Source organism: Silurus meridionalis, chromosome 27 (assembly GCF_014805685.1).
Source record: "Silurus meridionalis isolate SWU-2019-XX chromosome 27, ASM1480568v1, whole genome shotgun sequence".
Lineage (NCBI taxonomy): Eukaryota > Metazoa > Chordata > Actinopteri > Siluriformes > Siluridae > Silurus > Silurus meridionalis.
This window is the reverse complement of record NC_060910.1, coordinates 3,256,973-3,277,628: the sequence shown is the minus strand read 5'-3', so window position 1 is coordinate 3,277,628 and position 20,656 is coordinate 3,256,973. Positions and strand designations below refer to the sequence as shown.

Sequence of the window (20,656 nt, the reverse complement as noted above, 5' to 3'; positions counted from 1 at the left end):
CTTTTATTTTCTTTTAACGGTTCTTGAAATGCCAAGCACTTAAAAAAAGCAAATGAAATATATGCATATTTATATAATTATCTATATGGACTAATATATATGTATATAAATATATAAATATATTTATACTATTATCATATGAACAAATGATCTGTTGGATTTCTTTTCAACGACACCCGGAAGTGGACTACAAAACTTAAGGCGAAGTGCACTACAAATCCCAGGAGGTTCTCGTTTTCCAGAAAGGTATCGCGTATTCTCCAGTTCTCGTGTGTGTTTTGTCAGTGTGGAAGTTGCTAGCTCCAGATTCGTGTCACCGTTACTAGTTTATTTCTGCGCTCGCTCCCTCGGCTGAGTGTTCACGCAGTACTCCGCGGTTCGTGCTGCATCGTCTGTGAGTAACTGTTGCTCGTCGAAAGCCTGTAAAACTTTATAGCTTGCGTTTGGCCCGAAATAGTTCCATCTTGATGGGCGGCTGCGTTTCATTTAGCGACACCCTCTTAAGCGTAGTGCACTAGATAGCGCTGGAATAGAACGCGATTTGCGCCCTAGATAGGTACCAATCGGAGGGAGGGAGCACTTATTTGGGATTTGGTGCGTTCAAGGGGTTGTACTGCAGAAACCGTGAGAGTGATTGACAGGAGCGATAACAGTATTAGTTTAAGTAGACATATTTAGACGCATTTATGTATCTAAATGGTGTTTATTTAATAATATAATAACCAATATAGGTAAAATAATCTGCGTTTTATCTTACTATAAGTGTTAGGGGTGTATTTTGTCGCTTGCTCATGATCACAGTGTAGTAAAGTATAGTGTGATATGACCAAATATATCATATCGCGGTACTTCAATGTCCGGTTAATTATTATTATTATTATCATTATTTTTTTTTATATAATAATAAAAAAGAAGCAAATTATTAATAAATTGCGTTAAATCAAATCAATTTGTGATTTATTTATAAGTTTATATTAGAGCTGGACCGATTTTCTGATAGCTTGGTCAAATGGTACTCGACAATAACCTATTAATCAACCGATAGTTTGTAAAAATAGATACTGGATCAAACAAAAACGTGCAAACATAGCATTCCATGTGAAATAGTACTAAACTTTATTACAATAAATAAGTACTAATTTATAAAAACATGCTAATTTAAGTAATATGAATACATTAATTAATAAATATAACTATAAAATGTATCAATATTGCGCTCGCCGTCTCGCATGCAAAAACAAACAGCACGTGGTGGCAGTGATTCGCCACTAGAGGCCGCTTTGGCAATGATGGCAGACTGTAACCCGGAAAAACTATCCGTATGGATTTTTGCAGAGAGCTGATCAACTTTTTTGTGGATTTTTGCGGAGAGCCGATTCCAGCAATCAACTACTAATCGGTCGATTTTTAGTTTATATTGTAACCAGGAGGTTATTAGTTAAAGAATAAAACGTTTTTTAAATAAGAAATAGAGTATGGACATTTATATATTTGTTTGGCCAAAGTAAATCTTCATAGTGTTACCTTCATTACCGAGTTTGTCGCATAGAATTGAATAGAACGTGCATGTGCATCTCAAACACCATAAAAATACTTTCAAGGTTCTGATTCATCATTGTATATTTACTGAGTTTTATTGATTGTTGTTGTTTACACACAGACCCACAGGATGCAGAGTGCCAGTCCAGGGAGCAGGGATATCGGCTATTTCCCCTCCGTGTACTCTTCTCTTCAGCACTTCAGCGTTCCTGACATGAGCATCTCAAAGGGACAAACCGGCACCTCGCTCCACCTTCCAGGAAGCTCCATGACCAGCTCGTGAGTTTTCACGAATCCTTTCTCAATCCGGGTTCGGATTTATGAACAGAGCGCTGTGTCCCGGCACACACACTTATCATCTAGCTATGGGATACTCAAAAACCATATGGTCAGGTGTCCTGAAACGCTTGTCCTTAGTGTATATTCATACTCATCTTTTAGTACCATGATTGATCACTCACCCTTATATTACATTTTTCGGCATCAGGCCTGAGATTTGATCTGCTTATAGATCTGCCAGGCTTAAATCTCTGGTCTCCAAAAATCAAATTGAACTCTGATATAACATGAGATTTAAAGAAAAGATGATTCAACATCTCTTGTGTCGGTCTGTGAGCACAGAATTAGACAAGAGACTTCAGGCTGGACCATACCAAATCACAATCTGGGCCACTTGTAGGCTTCTTGAGCCTATAAACAGATTTCCATAAGCTGTTGTATTTACATGGATGTTTTCATCTCTGTTTGTTTTAAAGGAGCTGGGAGAGGAGATGTCTGAGGAAGCACAGAAGGAGGACAGATGATGAGTACGTATGCTGTTTATTTTGGGGTGGGGTTTTGGAATTCATCCATCTGTCAAATCACTCATTCATCCGACCATCCATCTATCAGACAATTCTCTCATCCATCCATCATTCATCTGTCATTCATCCATCTACCCATTTATTTATTTATTTTGGGGTGGGGTTTTGGAATCCATCAAATCACGAATTTATCCAGCCATCCATCTATCAAATCACTTTTCTATCCATCCATATAGTAAACAAATCATGCATCCATCCATGCATCAAAAAGAAAGCATCGTGGGCAGAAGCGTCTGATCGACCGAGACTGGACGGATGGACAGACAGACAGAAAGCCAGACAGACAGACAGACTTATTGTAGTACATGCCATCATATTGCTTTTTAAACACAACAAAACTCTGATCCTGAAAGACTGATTGGTCTATACCCTGTTTAGAGGCTGCAGCGCCAAAAGACAAAAGCTAATGGATGAGGGCGAACTCGATCCCCTGGAGACCGCAAACTCCAGACCAGACCTGGGGTGGTTGGCCGAATCTGCAACTGGTTCCCTCACAGCTCTGAACTGCACTGCAGCAGCCCCTGCCCCGCCATGCCCAAACACACAGTACAATCAAAACCCGTTACCTCCTCCAAGGCTGGACTCTGAGGGCTCCTGTATGGAGGTGGAGGCGGCACAGAGGAAGCTGCAGGAGATTGAGAACAGGTGAGTAAAGATTTGTGCATCATTTAGCAGGTATGACTGTGGATGGTGGGAGAGACGAGGAGAAATGAGGGAGAGGACAGAACCCATGAACTATGAGCGAACAAGGGAACATGAATTGGTTAAAAACATGTTTTATTGATGACATAATCATGGGAAAATTAGCTCTTAGCACACACTCGATTCATCCCTTATTGCCGAACCCACGAGTTTTACTTCCCTGGATCAATCTGTGTGCACAGAAAATCAACATGTACAGTATATCATGTCCGAGATAACCCTCTTGAAAGAAACCAGGCGTCGACCGATTCTTTCACGGATAGTGATTTGAAAAATGTATCTTCTTCTTCTTCTTCTTCTTTCGGCTGCTCCCATTAGGGGTCGCCACAGCGGATCATCCGTCTCCACACCACCCTGTCCTCTACATCTGCCTCTTTTACACCAACTACCTGCATGTCTTCCTCACCACATCCATGAACCTCCTTTTGGCCTTCTCTTTTCCTCCTACCTGGTGGCTCCATCCTCAGCATTCTTCTACCAATATAATTTATGTCCCTCCTCTGCACATGACCAAACCATCTCAATCTCGCCTCCCTCACCTTGTCACCAAAACATCCTACATGCGCTGTCCCTCTAATAAACTCATTTCTAATCTTATCCATCCTCGTCACTCCCAACGAAAACCTCAACATCTTTAGCTCTGCTACCTCCAGCTCCACCTCCTGTCTTTTACTCAATGCCACTGTCTCTAAACCATACAACATCGCAGGTCTCACCACAGTCCTATAAACTTTCCCTTTCAATTTTGCAGATACCCTACTATCACAAATCACTCCTGTCACTCTTCTCCACCCACTCCACCCTGCCTGCACTCTTTTCTTCACTTCTCTAACACACTCTCCATTACTTGATTTGAAAAATGTATACAGATAGTTTTTCCTAGTTGCGCTATACAGTACGAGAGCGGCCTCTAGAGGTGAATCACTGACACCAAATGCTGTGTTTCGTTTTATTTTCTTTTTTTTTTTAATTAATTTTGAATGTAATTGTTTTTAAATATTTGGAGTATTACTTTTTTTTTTTTTATTTGAATACATGTCTTTAATTTTCCCCAATATTTATGAATGTATATAATCTATTCTTATTTATTTTATTTAGCCCTCTTTTAAGATTCTGTATAAAAAAATGTAAAATTAATAATAAAACACTATTTTACTTATATTTGTTCTTTATCCGGTATCCATTTTAGAAACTATCGATTATCGTGCCAACCTATTGGTATCGCTAAAATCCCACAATTCCATCGATTCACCTCTAAAAGAAACTTAAATTTTATTTTTAAAATTAAAAAAGTAAAAAAAAAAAAAAAAAATTCTATAATAATATGTAATAACTATGCAACTTAGCAGCTAGCTGAGTACAGGGTTTTACACTGAGGGTGCTTGTGCATGTGTGTGTTTGTGTGTGTGTGGGTATGCTTGTATGTTCAGAATCACTCTGGAGGATGACAGTGATGAGGATCTGGACGTAGAGCCACCTCAGCGCAGACCCGTGCTCGTGCTGTCTGACAGCCTAAGGGAGGGGCTACAGCGCGGCATCGCCGACATTCTCCCTCACACAGTAGCACAATCAGTGTGAGTGTCTTCAGAATACACACAACAGACGATTGGCCAGGAACCATATTCATGCTGTTACATCATGATGAAAATAACAAAAAAAAAAAAAAAAAAAATGCAATGATTTTGCAAAACTCAACCCACAGGGCAATGTTTTCCACTGTATAGCGTCACGTCGTCTTTTTAAGAACAGTATGTATCTGAACTGCGAAGACCAGTTACTTAAGATGTGAGAGATGAATCTGTGTCTGATACAAGATTTTAGCCGCTCAACAGACCTGGGTCTTCTTTGTCGTATTTTTCATTTTATGATACACTGAATGTTTCTATTGTTAAAAGCTCGGACTGCAGCAGGCCAGTTTAGCAATGCAGTATGTGGTTTAGCATTGTCTTAAAATATGATACAGCACCCCTGCAGCAGAGAGGGTTAAGGGCTTTAATCAATTGCCCAACTGTGGCAGCTTGGCCGTGCTGGGGCTCGAACCCTGAGTTCCAATCAGTAACTCAGGACCAGTGAACTACAATCTTTACAAATCTGTGTAAGTAAAACCTTGTGTATATCTTTCAGCATTGATGGAGCCTTTCCAAATATGCAAGCTGCAATTACATTGGCACTAATGCACTCTCATACCAGGCTTTTGAACTGAGCACTGACAATAAGCTGGATGATCCCTCTCCTCTTTATACCGGAGGATGTGGTGTCCACGGCCTCCAAATAGGAATAACAATTTTGAATGATCTGATCACACTACAGTTTTCCACTTTGCCACAGTACGTTTGAAATGAGCTTTGACCCAGAGAGGATGGCGGCATTTCTGGATCATGTTCACGCATTCCTTCTTCTGCATGCTAGAGAGTTAACCTGCATTTGTGGATGACATGCAAACTGTGTTCACAGACAGTGAATTCTGGAGCCCACTGATTGATTTCCATCACTGAATCATGACTGTATGCCGTGCTGCCTGAGGAACTGAGAGACTCTGCCTCTATAAGATACTCCTTCTAATCCCAAATCATGTTGCGAAATGTTTCTCCAACTGTTTCGTTTTTAGTAACACTTACTTTTTCCAGCCTTTTGTTGCCTTGTCCAAACGTTTTTAAAACCTGTTGTGGCCTTCAAATTCAATACTAATGTTTTCCTCAAATTAGTACATTTCATCAGTTTCTCTGCTTTATTTTGAGTTAAATATGGGTTTATGAGATTTGGCAAATCATTGCATTCTGTTTTGTTATTTATTTAATTTAATGTATTTAATGAACATCCCAACTTTTGAAATTGGGGTTGTAATATTGAGTTTATAAGCTCAAATCCTAATGTTTGATCAACCTCATTCACATTCACACTGGTTTATTTGATCCCTAAATTTTTTTTTTATACTGGAGCAGATCCTGTGTCCTCGTATTGTGGATACGCCAAGAACATACAAAATCAACAGAATGTTTTTACTTATATTTTGCTTTTCATACAGGTCGCTTTTATGCTAAAACTCTTATGAAAGGAATAAAACACACAGAAGGGTGTGCTGTTATGGGAAAATAATCAGCGGTGGAAAGAAATTACTGGCCCAATGTAGTTTATTTTGCTTATACAATAGTAAAAAAAAAGACATTATTCAAATTTAGAGTTATGTTTGACTTCTGGAAACTTTATAGGAACTTTATATAGGATTTTTGAAAGCTGGAAGCTTACCAGGAATTTACGGGATTATTAATAAATTTGGGGAAATTGTATATGATACAGTTTATATAAAACATCAATATAAACGTTTTATTAATATATACAATTTTTGACTTTTTATGTTATGGAGGGGGGCGTGGCCTCAGTAACCCTGTAGTAAGTGTGTGATGTGTGCACGTGATTGATGAATATGCAGGTAGAAATTCAACTGAAATCGCGTAAAATTTTACCCGTGATTATCCTGCAAGATTATTTATTTTTGGAAATACGTTCAAATTCCCTGTTATAGGCGAACCTGTAATTTAGACAATTCCCAGTTTATTCCCATTAATTCCCTTGGAAAGCTTCTGGTCTTGAAAATTCCTGGTATTGTGCAACCCGGGAGTTTTTGGTCGTTTGTCCTTAAATGTGTCGCAGATCAGACGAGCAGTCTGTTGGTTTTTCGAATATTTTATATATAAGATAACACAATTACAACGACTGCAGAAACGTGAAATCGTAACATTAAGGAAGACGGGACCAGTGGTGAAGCAGAACCGCACACACACACACACACACACACACACACACACACGTATTTGTAGTGATAGTCAAATATTCGTGAGCCGTGTGAATCAAAGAAGAGTTGCAGAAATACTGATGCCTCTGTCAAATTCGCAGGAGTCATTCGTGTATGGAGCTGGTGCTGTGGCGCCCCCTGGAGGATCCGCTCACTCAGCAGCTGAAGGACACCCTGCAGAGACAGCAACGTAAACAGCAGCCGGTGTGCAGACAAACCCCAACACCCATCCCCAATCCTAAAGGGCTGGAGGAGCACAACTTCAGCCCCCTCTCCTGCTCTCCTGCAGCGTCCTGCTCCACAGAAGAGGACATGGAGCTATAGACTTAAGCCTGCAAACGTGAAACTGACTTTCTCTGTCGAGCTTCGATCAGAGGATTTACAGCACCTGTGGAAAGTGTGGAAACACCTAGTCTTTTATAGCGTTTGAGAGACACGTGTACGTTTCTTTTGTTTCTATGCAACAAACTACGTATACAATTTGTCCCAAATGTCTTGACTTGCATGGTGTTAAAGTATCAAACGGTTGCCATGTTGGTTCCTGGAATAATTCCTGGAGTGATTCTTCAATTTTCCCTACTCCAAAACATAGAGCCATTAAGCTTCTCTCCTGTTCTTCCATCCTACACAAGTTCTTGTGTCAAATTTGGACTCCACAGAGCTTTCTTCCAGTCAGTCACCGTCCAATTCTTGCGTGTTTCAGCCTTTCGCCAAAATTGTTGCATAGAAAACAACGTGAGCATGCACGTGTTTCTCGAAAACCATAAAACACTCGGTGTTTTTGAATATTTAACAGGCACTATATTAGGAGTTTGTCACTTCTGCCAAAAGAAAAAAAAAAAAAAACAGAAGGCAGAGCTTTCTGTATTGCACTACAAAGATGAAATGTGAGTTTTTGATGGCACGGCTTGCATCATATGCCATACGCACGCTTCGTTTGCCGCTCCGGACGCCGTTTTTCCGCCGCCGAGATAATTGCGTACGTGTCGCTGGGACCACGCTACTACAATTCACGTCTCTACATACTAACGTCACGATACGTGGCACGGACAAACATCTGTGGACACCTCATCCGTAAGATTGGTGGCTGCATTTCGTATTTCCTATTCCACATTTAGTCCCTATTTACTGTTTTGCGTTCGGTGGAAGAAGTCAGGTCGGTTGTCCCAATACATTTGGAAACACCGCGTACTATGTAGGAGTGACGTGAACTGCCAACATTGCTGTTTATTTCACTGTGCCAGTGATCTGATATTTAATTTCCGCTTCGGGTTCTAGCCAAAAAAAACCATAAATGAGAAAGCCATATAGAAGATCGAGACTGTATTTCTGTAGCACCTTATAACAAATCCCACAGCTTCTTGGAACAGGGTGACGGCGATCAGAAAATCCTATTCCCTATTCCCCTTTTACTACTTTTCCTTGTTTATAGAAACGCCAGATATCTTTTTTCTTCTTTTTTTTTCTTTCTTTAGCCCTTAAAAAGTCCTGACACTGGAGACTTCCTTCATAAACTTTGAGTAAACACCAGGAATTGCGCCTACACGCATTTTCTTTATCCTTCATGTAGCACATGGGTCCCTATAAGCGAGCTGTTTCCATAGCAACAAGTTCCTTTGATGACTATACGCGTTCGAGAATTCTACTTTTTTTTTTTTATGTTTTCTGTCACGTTTTTTCTTTTTATGATCTTCCATCCTTTCAAAAAACTTCAAGATTGAACCTTTTTAAAGAGATTTGAAATTTGTTCGGTTTGAAAAAAAAAGAGGTTTCTGTCCGTTTTTCATTTTCGGAGCAGAGAAAGAAAAGCACGTGACCGATGAGTTCGATATGTTCACGCAAAATCTTTTGTTTTACCACGAAATTCTTCCCAGCGCGTCCGTCGTCACCCGATAAACTCCAAATGAGAGGATAAGGGGATTCAAATGATAAGTATTAAAGCAGCAACAGTAACTGCCAGAATGTTCCGCTGTCCATCCACCGAGCTCGCACTTACACTGCGTGAAAACATTTTGTGTCTTTCTTCCTGTTTGCTTTTCAGCTTTTTGAATGTACAGTCGAGTTGTTTTTTTAGAAAAAAATAAAAGACTCGTGTGAACTTGGGAATGTGTTTTTATTATTTAAAAAATAAAAATGTGGAGTCGTGAGTGTGTCAACCGTAAACATTCCATGATGTAGTTTCCGAATCACACTTCACAAAACGCTGATCGTTGTTGGTCAAAGGCCGGCGTTCGTGGCTGCTCTGGAACCAGAACGCTGTCTCGTCTCGCTGCTGTCCGGTGCTGAAACAATCTAGGGAAAAACAAACCGCGTTTTAACACCATTTTATGACCATTACACTATATGGACAAAAGTATGGTCACGTCTGACTTATCCAGATGTACCCCGATCGGGCCAAACATAATGCCATTATAACATAAAGAGCGGTGAAGTGAAGAACACTGATTATCTCTTCATCATAGCACCAGTTAGCGGGTGAATTTATTAATTAGGCAGCATGTGAATATTTCCTCCTCAAAGTTGATGTTAGAAGCAGGATTTGAGCAAATTGTGACGTCTAGACGACTGGGTCAGAGCATCTCCAAAACTGCAGCTCTTGTGAAATGTTCCTGGTTTGCAGTGGTCAGTGTCGATGCATGTGGGGAGCGAAGGCTGGTCCGTGTGTTCTGATCCAACAGAGGAGCTCCTGTAGCTCAAACTTCTAAATAAGTTCATGCTTTTGATGTATAGAATGTCTTTGGATGACTTGACAATGCCCCCTGTGCACAAAGCCAAGCCCATGAAGATCTGTTATAGAGCTCTGACCTCAACTTTATTGAACAGCTTGATGTTTTCACTACCTGACTTTACTAACACCCTTGTAGGTGAAGGAATCCTCACAAATCTGCACAAGCACACTCCAAAATCGAGTGAAACATCTTCCCAGAAGAGTGGAGGTAATTATAAGGGCAAATGGAGACTAAGTGTGGAACGAAATGATCAAAAGAAACACAAACGTCTGCTCATATAATGTATTTACTACCAGGTTGTATTAAGAATGTTTCATACGATTCACCATTCCTGATACCAACATCCTACATGGCAGTTAACTCATGGTGATGTTACATACTGTCTCGAGGTAGGATCCCGCCAGTTCGGTGTTCCTCCGGTCCCGGTGTAGACGCACAACGTTGGGTGTGTAGGTGTGTGTTTGGCTTTGTGCGTCCGCCTGCAGCTGCCGGATGCGGCTCTGGAGGTGGCGCAGTAGTTTGAAGGAGTCCAGGTCACGGGTGTTGGCTGTGTCAGGGAGGTGAGTTGATGAAGTCGAGGATGGTGGGACGTCCGTGATCTCACTGGAGCTCTGAAGAAAAAAAAAGATATTTCACTATAGAATAATAGTAGAAATAAAAAAAAATCGATATAAATATATGAATTACACACACACACTCCTAACCTCATCAAAACAATTTGCAGATTGGCTTTTACGTTGTGTGACACAATGATAATATATTTGTTCAAACGTTTGTGGACACCTGATCTTAAGATTGGTGACTTCTTTCTGAACATCCCAGTCCACATTTACTCCCCATATGCTCTTAGAATAAGCTCCACTCTCATTAAAGATGTTCCACTAGATTTTGGTAAAGTCAGGTACTGATGTAGTTAATAAAACTAATATTATTAAGCCAGGTTCTAGGTGCTGTGTGTTTTCCTGGTTCCGATTATGAGGAGTGATGATTGTTTTTACCGCAGTAAGGTGTCTCATTTCTCCCTCGAGCTGCTCCAGTCTCCGACGCTGATCTGATTTGTGTCTGCAGGGTTTCCTAACAACATACCAGAACATGAATTAAAACACTTTCCAACTGTATATACATTTTTCAAACTAACAGTAGAACACTGAAAGTGAAGTACAACGTGTGTATGAGGTATACGGGACGTACATCTCTGGTTCCTCATGTTTTATTACCAAATAATCATTTTGTCCGGAGTACAAGGTTTTAGCAAAAATTGTCGAGACCAATGGTGCTGTTCTGACCAACGTGTGCTACTGTTTCAAGTTCAAGAGGTTCTTCGTCTTTCATCTGCTCCCATTAGTGGACGCCACAGTGGATCATCCGTCTCCATACCACCCTGTCCTCTACATCTGCCTCTTTCACACCAACTACCTGCATGTCTTCCCTCACCACATCCATAAACCTCCTCCTTGGTCTTCCTCTTTTCCTCCTTTCTGGTGCCTCCATCCTCAGCATTCTCCTACCAATATAACTAATGTCCCTCCTCTGCACATGTCCAAACCATATTTCAAGTGCAAAAGCAAACCTGAAATTCTGTGTGAAACTGCAAATCTGCCACAGAGACGTTCGACGTGACGTACGTTTGACGTATAGCGACGCTGCGATTACTTGTTCGAGTTTTGAACTTCACCGGAAGAGTTCAGGGGGACCTCAACCCCCGAAACCGTTCTCCAACTTGCATGTGACGATCGTCTGAGAAGATCCACGTGACCTCACTCCCAATCTTATGCTCAGGTGTCTACAAACTTGATAGATTGTGTATGTGTGTATAAAGTGTGTGAGTATTGTCCTAACCTGTCCAGCTCAGACGTGAGCTCCTGCTCAAACTTGCGTGCGAGTCGTGCCATGGTTTTCTCCTTCCACTGCACCATGTTCCTTTGCACCTGCCGCAGCTCTTCGTCTTTAGCGCGAAGCTGCCTGCGCAGACGTGCCGCCGTGCCGCCACCTTCGTCATCCTCGTGCACACGTGCCCTGTTAAGACTGCTCAGCTCCTCGATGTGCTCCTGGACAACACACACACACACATTAGAACTACAGAACATACACAAAAAATAAAGTGGGAATGCACTGTATGCCCCTTTAGATGTTCTACATGTTCAGATACATTGGGATGCCTGGATTTTTCCAGCCATATGTGGCTTATTTTCCAAACTGTTACCGCAAAGTTTGAGGGACACAATTGTACAGGACGTCTCAGGATGTTCAGGAAGACCTTCGACATGCTCAACCACCGAATATGTCTAAACCGTTTGGTGCACGATGATCGTCGGAGAACGATCCACATGATCTCAAGTCCAGATTTGTCTCCTGCCGACTTTGCCATCTGCCTGAAGATGAAGACGCAGCTCAAAGGCTGCAGTTTTGGTCGCCGAGATCCGGCGCAAATCGCAGAAGGCGCTTGATAACACTTAGAAAAGAAGACTTCCAGGACATGTTCTAGAACAGGCAGGAACTCTGGGGGCGCTGTATTTGAAAAGTGATAGCACGTAAACGTAGATAAATAAAGTACTTTCTTGTAAACAGAGCTGATCTGAAGCAGATTGTGAAGTAAGAACTTCAGGGTATATCGACAGAGTAAAGGAAATTTGGGAACGCTACTTAAAAGGCCCCTCCCCTATTTTTCCTGAACGATGCTATCATAGCTTCACCTATAATTTATATATATATATATATATATATATATATATATATATATATATATATATATATATATATATATATATATCCGGTCTGGGCAAAAACGAAATGCAACACAGTCTATTTATAATATGTTCATAACATATTCATAAAACAGCTCTTTGTCTGGGTACATTTGATTTCTAGACCCTGATTGGAGGCTTCTGAGCTTTTGAGCTTTCAGGTGTCTTTTGCTGCAGGGAGTAAATAAAGACTGTAGATCTGAGGATCGAACTGCACACGTTGGTATCGCTCGATAAATCAAATCTAACTGGAATTTGGGTTTTTCTGTACTTCCGCCTGAACAACCAGAGTGTGAGATGCAGGAGAACGTTTCATACATGGATAAGTTTTTCCCTCAACGCATTCACAGCTTTTTCCTTCTCAGCTATTAACTGCTCCCTCTGCACCCGTAGCTCCTCCTCCTGAAACACACACATATAAACACAAATTAGCAATATAGCACAGAGACAGCTAGGTGTGTGTGTGTGTGTGTGTGTGTGTGTGTGTGTGTACACTCACTTTATCAGCACTGAGCTGCTGTTTGGTGTGTGTCAGTGAAGTGATGTGAGTCTGCAGGCTGGGGATGAGATGTTGGAACGACTTCCTGAGAGACTGCAGCACTTTCACCGCCTCGTTTACTGTAACACTAAGACACACACACACACACACACACACACACACACACACACACACACACACACACATATTTGTTCTGTTTTTGAATTGTTCTTATTTAAAACTCTGTATTGTTTTTATTTTTTTTTATTTCTGTTGTTATTTTGTCTATATGTTCTATAATTCTGTAGCCAAACTTTGGCAATACAAATGTTAATATTTGTCTTGACAATTAAGCAACTTTTGGATCTTGTGTGTGTGTGTGTGTGTGTGTGTGTGTGTGTGTGTGTGTACCCATGTGAGAGATGTGTGTTGTCCACTGTGAAGCCGGTGAAAGTGAGCAGCTCCTGTAGACACACACACTCAGCGTGTATATCCTGAGCCCAGCTGGCATTCAGCTGCTCATGTCTCGCTTCTGCCCCCTGCTGAAGCCGCCCCTGCTCTGCCAGCTCCGCCCTCATGCCTTGCAGCTCCGCCCTCACGGCCTGTAACTCCGCCTCACTGCGCCTCACACTCTTCTTTAGACGCACAGCTTCGCCTTCAGCCTCCTGTTAGCCACAAATACATGGGATGGTGAAATAATACGCATTTGAGACGTGTGTGTCTTGTCATCGTGTTTTGGATGTCCCCACACACACACTCACACACACAAACACACACATGTAATGTTTTTGCTCTTGATGGCCCACACACCTGCTGCAGCTGTCTGCGCAATTTATATATCTCAGTCTGGTGCTCATCTCTCAGAGCTCTGATCACCACGGTCTGCTTAGATGCTGCTCTGTCCAACTCCTCCACAGTCTGAGAGAGAGAGAGAGAGAGAGAGAGAGAGAGTGTGTGTGTGTGTGTGTGTGTGTGTGTGTGTGTGTGTGTGTGTGTGTGAGAGAGAGATACAGAAATATGAGTGTGTCACAGCAAAGGAAACAGAGAGGGAGAGAGTGTGTGTCCTCACCTTCTGCAGCTCCAGCACTTTGTTCTGCAGCTCCAGTGCTCCTCGTTTCTCTTTCTCCACCTCGGCTTTCCCTCTCTTCTCCACCTCCTGCATCTGTTTCTCCAGTCTGGCCTGTAGCTCTCGTACAGACTCCGCCCTCTGCTCCTCCCACTTCTTCTGCTCTTGCGCCATCACCCTCTTCACCTGCAGGCAGACAGAATGATGAGTTACCACTTCCTTGCCAGGAAGCTGGAGTCAGAGCACAGGGTCAGGGCCATGGTACTGGAGCAGGGAGGGTTAGGAGCCGTGCACAAGGGCCCAACAGTGGCAGCTTGGTGATCCTGGTGCTTGAACCCATGACCTTCTGATTAGTAACCCAGAGCCTTACCCACTGGCCCACCACTGCCCCAGAAGGAGGCTTGATTTTACTTTATTATTATTTATTGAAGAATATACCTGTTCTTGCATTTCTCCTCTCAGTTCCTCTTCTCTCTTCCTGAGTTCCTCCTGCTGCTGCTTCAAGCACTCCTCTAACCTGTTCACCTCTTCCTCCTTCATCTGAAGACAGAATATCGAAATGAGAACGAGAAAGAGAGAATGATATACCTCCCTATACAACTATAACGTGCATCAGTAAAGGGAAGAACGGATCATTTTAGTGTTGTGGTTCTTTGAATAAAAAGGAGCAAATCTTATTTTAAATCGTTTAGTTCATTTCGTTCCTTTAATCACCTTCATAGCATCTATGGGAGCCACGAGTCAAACTAAAAGAAGAGTTCATCTGAGTCACATTAAAGACTCATTTAAAATGAACGAATCGTTCATGAGCAACCCATCACTAGTGTGCATGTTCGATGAGCTCTGACCTGGATGCGGTTGTGTAAGGACTCGGTGTGGCGTGTGTGCGTGACGGCTTGCTCTCTGAGCGCAGCCTCTTTAATCTCATGCACCTGAATACGGACCTGGGAATATAGAAACACACACACACACACACACACACACACAGTAGTACCATCAGTATTCACATCCTGGAAGCACACTCTTCCACTCTTCCTTATGCCATGATGGTGTGAGGTCTGTACCCGCTGTAGCTCCTCTGTATGGGTCAGAGTCATCTGAGTCCTGAACTGCTCCAGTTCCAGTTCCTGCAAAAGCATGTGGAGAAAACACACACACAGGACATTTGCATATAACAGCCTCAACTCGAAAATGTACCCTGCACATACACTATGGACAAAAGTTTGTGGACACCTGACCATAAAATTGATCTACGCTTCTTTTTTGAGCAGCCAATCCACAGTTAGTCCCCATTTGCTCTTATAAGATGTTCCTCTAGATTTTGAGGAGATTTGTGGAGGTTTATTCAGTGTTCACATTCTTCACTCAGAGCTCTATAGCATGAGATCTTCCACTGCAAGCCAAGTATCTTCATGATGGAACAGGTTTGGGTCTCCTAATTCAAGTAAAGGGATAATGGTGTGCCTATGACTTTGTGGTAACAATTAGGGGGAAAACCTCACCACATATGGCTGGAAAAGTCAGGTGTCCCAATACTTTTGTCTATACAGTGTATGTAGATTATCATTTTATCACAAGACTCTTTGCTTAATCAACTCAGTTTATGTGAAAAGTCTCAAATGTGACTCTCAACACACTGATCTATCAATAGAATGACATTAATTAATGAGTCAAACACTGATTGATTCCTATTCAAATCATCATTTTATTAAACCAACATATATTTTCACGTTTGTTTCACGATTCCTTCACGATACCTTTTGCTTCTGAGCGTGTGATATTGACGCTGTAAGCTTAGCACTGTGCTCCTCTCTGACAGCCCTGATCTCCATCTCGAGGTGATTCTTCTCCTCCTGCGCTGCCAGAAGAAGCAGCTCCTTCTGTGCGACGATCTTCTCGAGTGCTCCTAGCCGTCCTTCCTGCTCTACTCTCTCTTTCTGTACAGACTGCGGTAAGAGGACAGAGGCCGTAGTTGACAGACTGGACAGAAGACACAAGCACACCTTTAAAGAACTTAGAGAACCTACTTCCTGTAGATCCTGTCTTGTTTTGGTGGCTGTGATCAGCTTCTGCTCTAGCTTGGAGCACTTCTCTTTGAGCTTCCTGTTCTCTTCCTGCTTCTGCTCCAGCCCCTGGTTCACTTCCTCCAATCGCTGAGACACAGAAAGAGAATGAAGGAGAATAAAGTGAATAAACATGAGAGAATTATAAAAGCCTTGTTGTGCTGTTTTACCTCTTGCATGGTTTCCAGCGTGTGTCTGAAACGCCGCTGCTCGGAGAACAGCTCTGATTTGGCTTTGTCCAAAAGATGATCCATCTCCTCCCTCTCCAGTGCAGAAGCACAGCCGCTATTCATATACTACAGGTGGAGGAATGGAACGATTATATGGAGGAAGGAATCAAGTCTAAAGAATGTGGAAGGTTAAATTTCAGTTTGAATTGGAGTCTAATGTAAAAGGATCTACTGTTGGAATTGCTTGTCAGGTGGTCACATGAAAAGCCTGGTGATGCCTTGGGATATTACATGACATGAAAATATCAGAACCTCAACATGGACCAATATACAGTGCAATCAAAGTTTGGAATTTATTGTATTATTATACCAAGGTATGTCTGAATACTCGATACTAATTGACTGGAAGGTGTGAGCATAAACCAATAAACACACAGGTAGTACAGAGTGAGGCAGCTTTGGTGAACATTCTCAAATGACCTTAATGAGCTACATGGAGGATTTTACATGTGGTTGAAATTAGCCACGTCCACACTAATACGTTTTTTGTTCGAAAACGTTTTTTGTTTTGGAATCCGTTCACACACTGAGACCCGATTTCAGTCAAATAAAACGTAACTTTTTGAAAAAACTTGAAAGGTCCCCAAATGGATAAATTTGAAAACACTGTTTTTTGTGTCACGTGCACTTTAGACATCGCCGCGACGTTTCGAAGAGCCGGAAAACGATTGGACAAGCAACTTTTGGGAAATGATTGAATTGGGTTGAGGCTTAAAATCAATCTGAAGCACTGGAGGAAAAAAAAAAGAATTAAAATTAGAGATCACGTAAAAAACAAAAACAGATTCATTATTAGTAGAGACGCCATAGAGATGTACGTAATTCACAACAAGTACGATTTTTTTTTTTGTAATGCATGGCCTCTTAGGACTTCTATATAATATAAAGTTGAGAGCAAACAATTTGATGTATTTTGCATAATTATTGACATAGCAATAAACATAGTAGTTATAAGTGCATGAATATTCACCCTTGTTACTATGAAACCCCTAAAACTAACTGTTTTGAGATGTATATTAGTCAACCTGTATATGAGTCAACCTGTGCACAATTAAAGTCATGTGATCTCAATATCAAATCACCTTTTTTTCTGGAGGAACCAAGAATTTGTTCAAGAACAGATCCAAACTGATCGCATCAATACAAAGCAACAAATATGGAACAATCATGTGTGAGAAACCGAGAGATCAAGCAGAATGCTGATACCACGCTACCACCACCACGCTTCACAAGTATCTCAGAACGGTGCGTTGTCTGCAGGTGCTTTTGCTTTTATAGAGTTCATTTTCATCAGGAAATCTTTAGGTAAATAAGAACAAGAAGTGTATTGTTGAAGTGTGTGTGTTACCCTGCGTGGGCTGGAGTCATGGTGAATAGTCGTCATGTGTCTCTGCAGGGCAGCCTGGCTCTCCTGTAGAGCCCTGACCTCCTGGATGTACAAGTCTCTCTGAGCTTGGAGTTTGTTCAGCTCGCTCCTGCAACACAAGAAAAAGGAAAAGAAAGAAAAACACACTGCATCTTAGTGTCGGACACACCAGGACACACACTCAGCTCCTCAGGTACACACGAACCACACACACACACACACACACACACACACACACACACACACACACACACACACCTGCACATCTTTTAGGCTACCAAATGAACAGAGTCTGTTGTGTCTCTTTTGGAAATGTGTGTGTGTGTGTGTGTGTGTGTGTGTGTGTGTGTGTGTGGTTTGTGTGTACCTGAGGAGCTGAGTGTGTGTCCTGGTGTGTCCCACACTAAGATGCAGTGTGTGTTTTTCTTTCTCAGCCCGCTCGACCTCCTCTCTCAATCTGTCCATTTCCTGTACACCTGCCTGGGAGTGAAGAAAACACACACACACACACACACACACACACACACACACACACACACACACACACACACACACACACACACACATGCTTTAAGAGATCAGATCACAGTCAGATCAAACTTAAAATGACAATGATACTGCATTTATTTCAGGCTCTGGATCAACACTAGATGTGGATGATCTTGAGGCTTTTTTAAAGTAAATAGCTGGATGAAGGACACGTCCCCACAAGTATAAGAATAATTGACAATTTTTGAGACATTTATTAAAAAAAAAAAACGGGTGCGTGTACCAATTTTTGCTGCTGTAGTTCAGCAAGTGATGGTTCCACATATCTGAAATCAGAGTTGCGCTTGTCCTCAGCCTTCCCTTTGCTCTAAAAATGGCCCATGATAAAAAAATATTAACATACACACACGTATGCATCAGCATATAATTATGAAAAAAAAAGTGTGTATGCGATACAAGTATAGCGTTTGTATGGCGATGCATTGTTTTCAACATATTCTATATATTTCTATATAACTATTAGCAGATTTGCTTCACTATTCATTATTTATAAATTGACCAATAAACTGTGACCAATATTCAATATGTAGTTAGATTTCTCCTCGTTAAACCGTTTCTCAGCACCGCTGCTGCTACGTGAACAGAACAACAGAAAAAAGAATGATTGGCTTGGTTTAATCTTTTTTTCTTTTTTTGTCTTGATCTACAAAGACGTGTTTGTGAAAGGGCCATGTGTTAGAAGTCAGAAAGCACTTAAGTAAATTGATGATTTGATCTGTATCTTTAATGTATCATATCCTTGGCTATATATATGTGTGTGTGTGTGTGTGTGTGTGTGTGTGTGTGTGTGTGTGTGTGTGTGTTTGTTGGGTGTCTCACAGCTGTTGAGGCTGTAGAGTTTGTGGAAGTGTTGTTGTGCCTCCTGCTCTGGTTCTTTTTCTCTCTTCGCTGGACGCTGCTTGGAGATCTCAGGACTCTGCTGCCCCTTACACACACGCTGTTTAATTCATCTTCGGAGCTAACACACGCCAAAACATAAACATGTACGGACACACACATTCAAAGAGACATAGAGATTGCAATAAAAAAAACATACTGTGCTCTTTAAATACACACTCAATCAGTGTTTAATGTAGTTAATAAGAAGTTATCACACCTTTCTCTTCGGTTTTCAGGTCCTTCTGTGCTTTTCACGCCGATCCTTCCTGCACGCGATCCATTCTCTAAAAAGCCTTCTTGCGCTGTAATGAAATACAGCGATGAATTGACTGGAAATATCTTCGAAAGACTTTGTCCTGGAAAATAACTTCCTGTTACAAAGTGCTAAGACTGGAAACTCGTTCAATAAACGTGAAATAAACGATGATGCAGTGGTTCCACCATACAAGGCTGTGCATTAAGTATTATTGGGTCGTGGGTTCAAATCCCAATACTACCAGGTTTGCATTGCTGGGTTCTTGAGTCAAGGCCTTAACCCTTAATTGCTCAGCTGTATAATGGAAATAACTGTAAATTGCTCTGTCTAAGGGTGTCTGCCAAATGCCATAAACGTAATATTAATCTCTTTTGACCAATTAGAATTAAGAATAAAGCACACACACACACACACACACACACACACACACACACACACACGCACACACACTTATACAATACCTATGCTGTTGGTGAGGGAGCTCTGGAGATGGTGTCGTACTCGCTCTGTACACACAGAGTCCAGATCGCTGTCTATCGTGACCAAGTCGAAACTTTTCAGTGAAACACCTATGAAAGCAAAAGAAGTCTGTAATTGTGTTCAACAATTAATAAATCTAATCAAACCTAATTCATGGTTTACTAAACAAATCTTTCCTCTAAAGCTAAATATAAATCAATTCAGGAATTTCGATTAAAGTAGGAAAAGTGTATGAGTGCAAAGTATGTTACATATAATGGGGTCCAGAGGTCAAGTAAAAAATGCTTCTTTTTTGCGTTCAGATAATTTGCAATTCAGAATTGTATTACTGACATCCAATAATAAAAGTCAAATCTGTATATAAATTTCACAGTTTCTTAGTAGTTGGTTCATCTCCCAGCTCCCCTCTAGTTTTTTCCTAATCTTGAGCTGGCATTGACTCCCCAATTTGGTGCAAAAATGCTGATTTTCATTTTTTTAGATTTTTTTAAAGACGTGGAAAATCTCAACTTTTTGTACCAAGCAGTTAATACAACTATGACATATGGACTAAAGTTTGTGGACACCTGACCATAAGATTAGTTTGTCCTTCTGTCTGAACATCCCATTCCACATTTAGTCCTTATTTGCTCTAATAATGAGCTCCAATCTTCTGGGAAGATGTTCTATTAGATTTTTGTGGACATTTGCAGAGATTAATTTAGCCACAAGGGTGTTAGTGAAGTCAGGTGAGTAGAGGAGGCCTGGGGTTCAGTAGGGTTTAAGCACTATTGTGGGAGATCTTCCACTCCAAAAAACAATGTAAAGCAGATTTTCATGAAGCTGGATTTGTGCACAGGGGCATTGTCATGCTGGAACAGGTTGAAGTCTCCTATTCAAGTGGCATCCAAAGATATTCTATACAATTGTGTGCTTATAA

General features: G+C 41.3%; 2 protein-coding genes across 6 annotated transcripts in view; one reads left to right on the top strand and one right to left on the bottom strand.

Moving 5' to 3' along the window:
* Nucleotides 1-236: 236 nt before the first annotated feature.
* On the top strand, nt 237-8,999 carry ccdc117 (coiled-coil domain containing 117). The gene is made up of 6 exons (XM_046841717.1): nt 237-394; nt 1,661-1,818; nt 2,295-2,345; nt 2,781-3,047; nt 4,535-4,678; nt 6,999-8,999. The coding sequence occupies exons 2-6, from the start codon at nt 1,670-1,672 to the stop codon at nt 7,219-7,221; spliced, it is 834 nt and encodes a 277-aa protein (XP_046697673.1). The 5' UTR covers nt 237-394; nt 1,661-1,669; the 3' UTR covers nt 7,222-8,999.
* The window catches only part of si:ch211-102c2.8 (trichohyalin), a 20,766-nt gene continuing 9,101 nt past the window's right edge, over nt 8,992-20,656 (bottom strand). For 4 of the 5 annotated variants that reach the window (XM_046841710.1, XM_046841711.1, XM_046841712.1 and 1 more), the window contains 21 exons: nt 19,719-19,826; nt 19,219-19,357; nt 18,942-19,080; nt 18,346-18,429; nt 17,941-18,053; nt 17,556-17,682; nt 16,148-16,273; nt 15,942-16,067; nt 15,672-15,860; nt 14,979-15,041; nt 14,763-14,858; nt 14,353-14,454; nt 13,918-14,100; nt 13,659-13,766; nt 13,260-13,513; nt 12,870-12,996; nt 12,689-12,772; nt 11,466-11,674; nt 10,625-10,700; nt 10,007-10,237; nt 8,992-9,189 (listed from right to left, as the gene is read on the bottom strand). In XM_046841710.1, coding sequence (XP_046697666.1) covers nt 9,115-9,189; nt 10,007-10,237; nt 10,625-10,700; nt 11,466-11,674; nt 12,689-12,772; nt 12,870-12,996; nt 13,260-13,513; nt 13,659-13,766; nt 13,918-14,100; nt 14,353-14,454; nt 14,763-14,858; nt 14,979-15,041; nt 15,672-15,860; nt 15,942-16,067; nt 16,148-16,273; nt 17,556-17,682; nt 17,941-18,053; nt 18,346-18,429; nt 18,942-19,080; nt 19,219-19,357; nt 19,719-19,826 — 2,759 coding nt within the window. In that variant the 3' untranslated portion in view covers nt 8,992-9,114. The remainder of the gene's footprint in view (nt 9,190-10,006; nt 10,238-10,624; nt 10,701-11,465; nt 11,675-12,688; nt 12,773-12,869; nt 12,997-13,259; nt 13,514-13,658; nt 13,767-13,917; nt 14,101-14,352; nt 14,455-14,762; nt 14,859-14,978; nt 15,042-15,671; nt 15,861-15,941; nt 16,068-16,147; nt 16,274-17,555; nt 17,683-17,940; nt 18,054-18,345; nt 18,430-18,941; nt 19,081-19,218; nt 19,358-19,718; nt 19,827-20,656) is intronic. The other variant, XM_046841714.1, reaches the window with a different exon arrangement.

Bases quoted from the DNA above. Each gene is read 5' to 3' on its own strand.
- ccdc117 (XM_046841717.1), top strand. From the start codon at position 1,670: ATGCAGAGTGCCAGTCCAGGGAGCAGGGATATCGGCTATTTCCCCTCC. The intron at 2,346-2,780 runs GTACGTATGCTG...TACCCTGTTTAG, and splicing joins AGAAGGAGGACAGATGATGA to AGGCTGCAGCGCCAAAAGAC. The intron at 3,048-4,534 runs GTGAGTAAAGAT...TTGTATGTTCAG, and splicing joins CTGCAGGAGATTGAGAACAG to AATCACTCTGGAGGATGACA.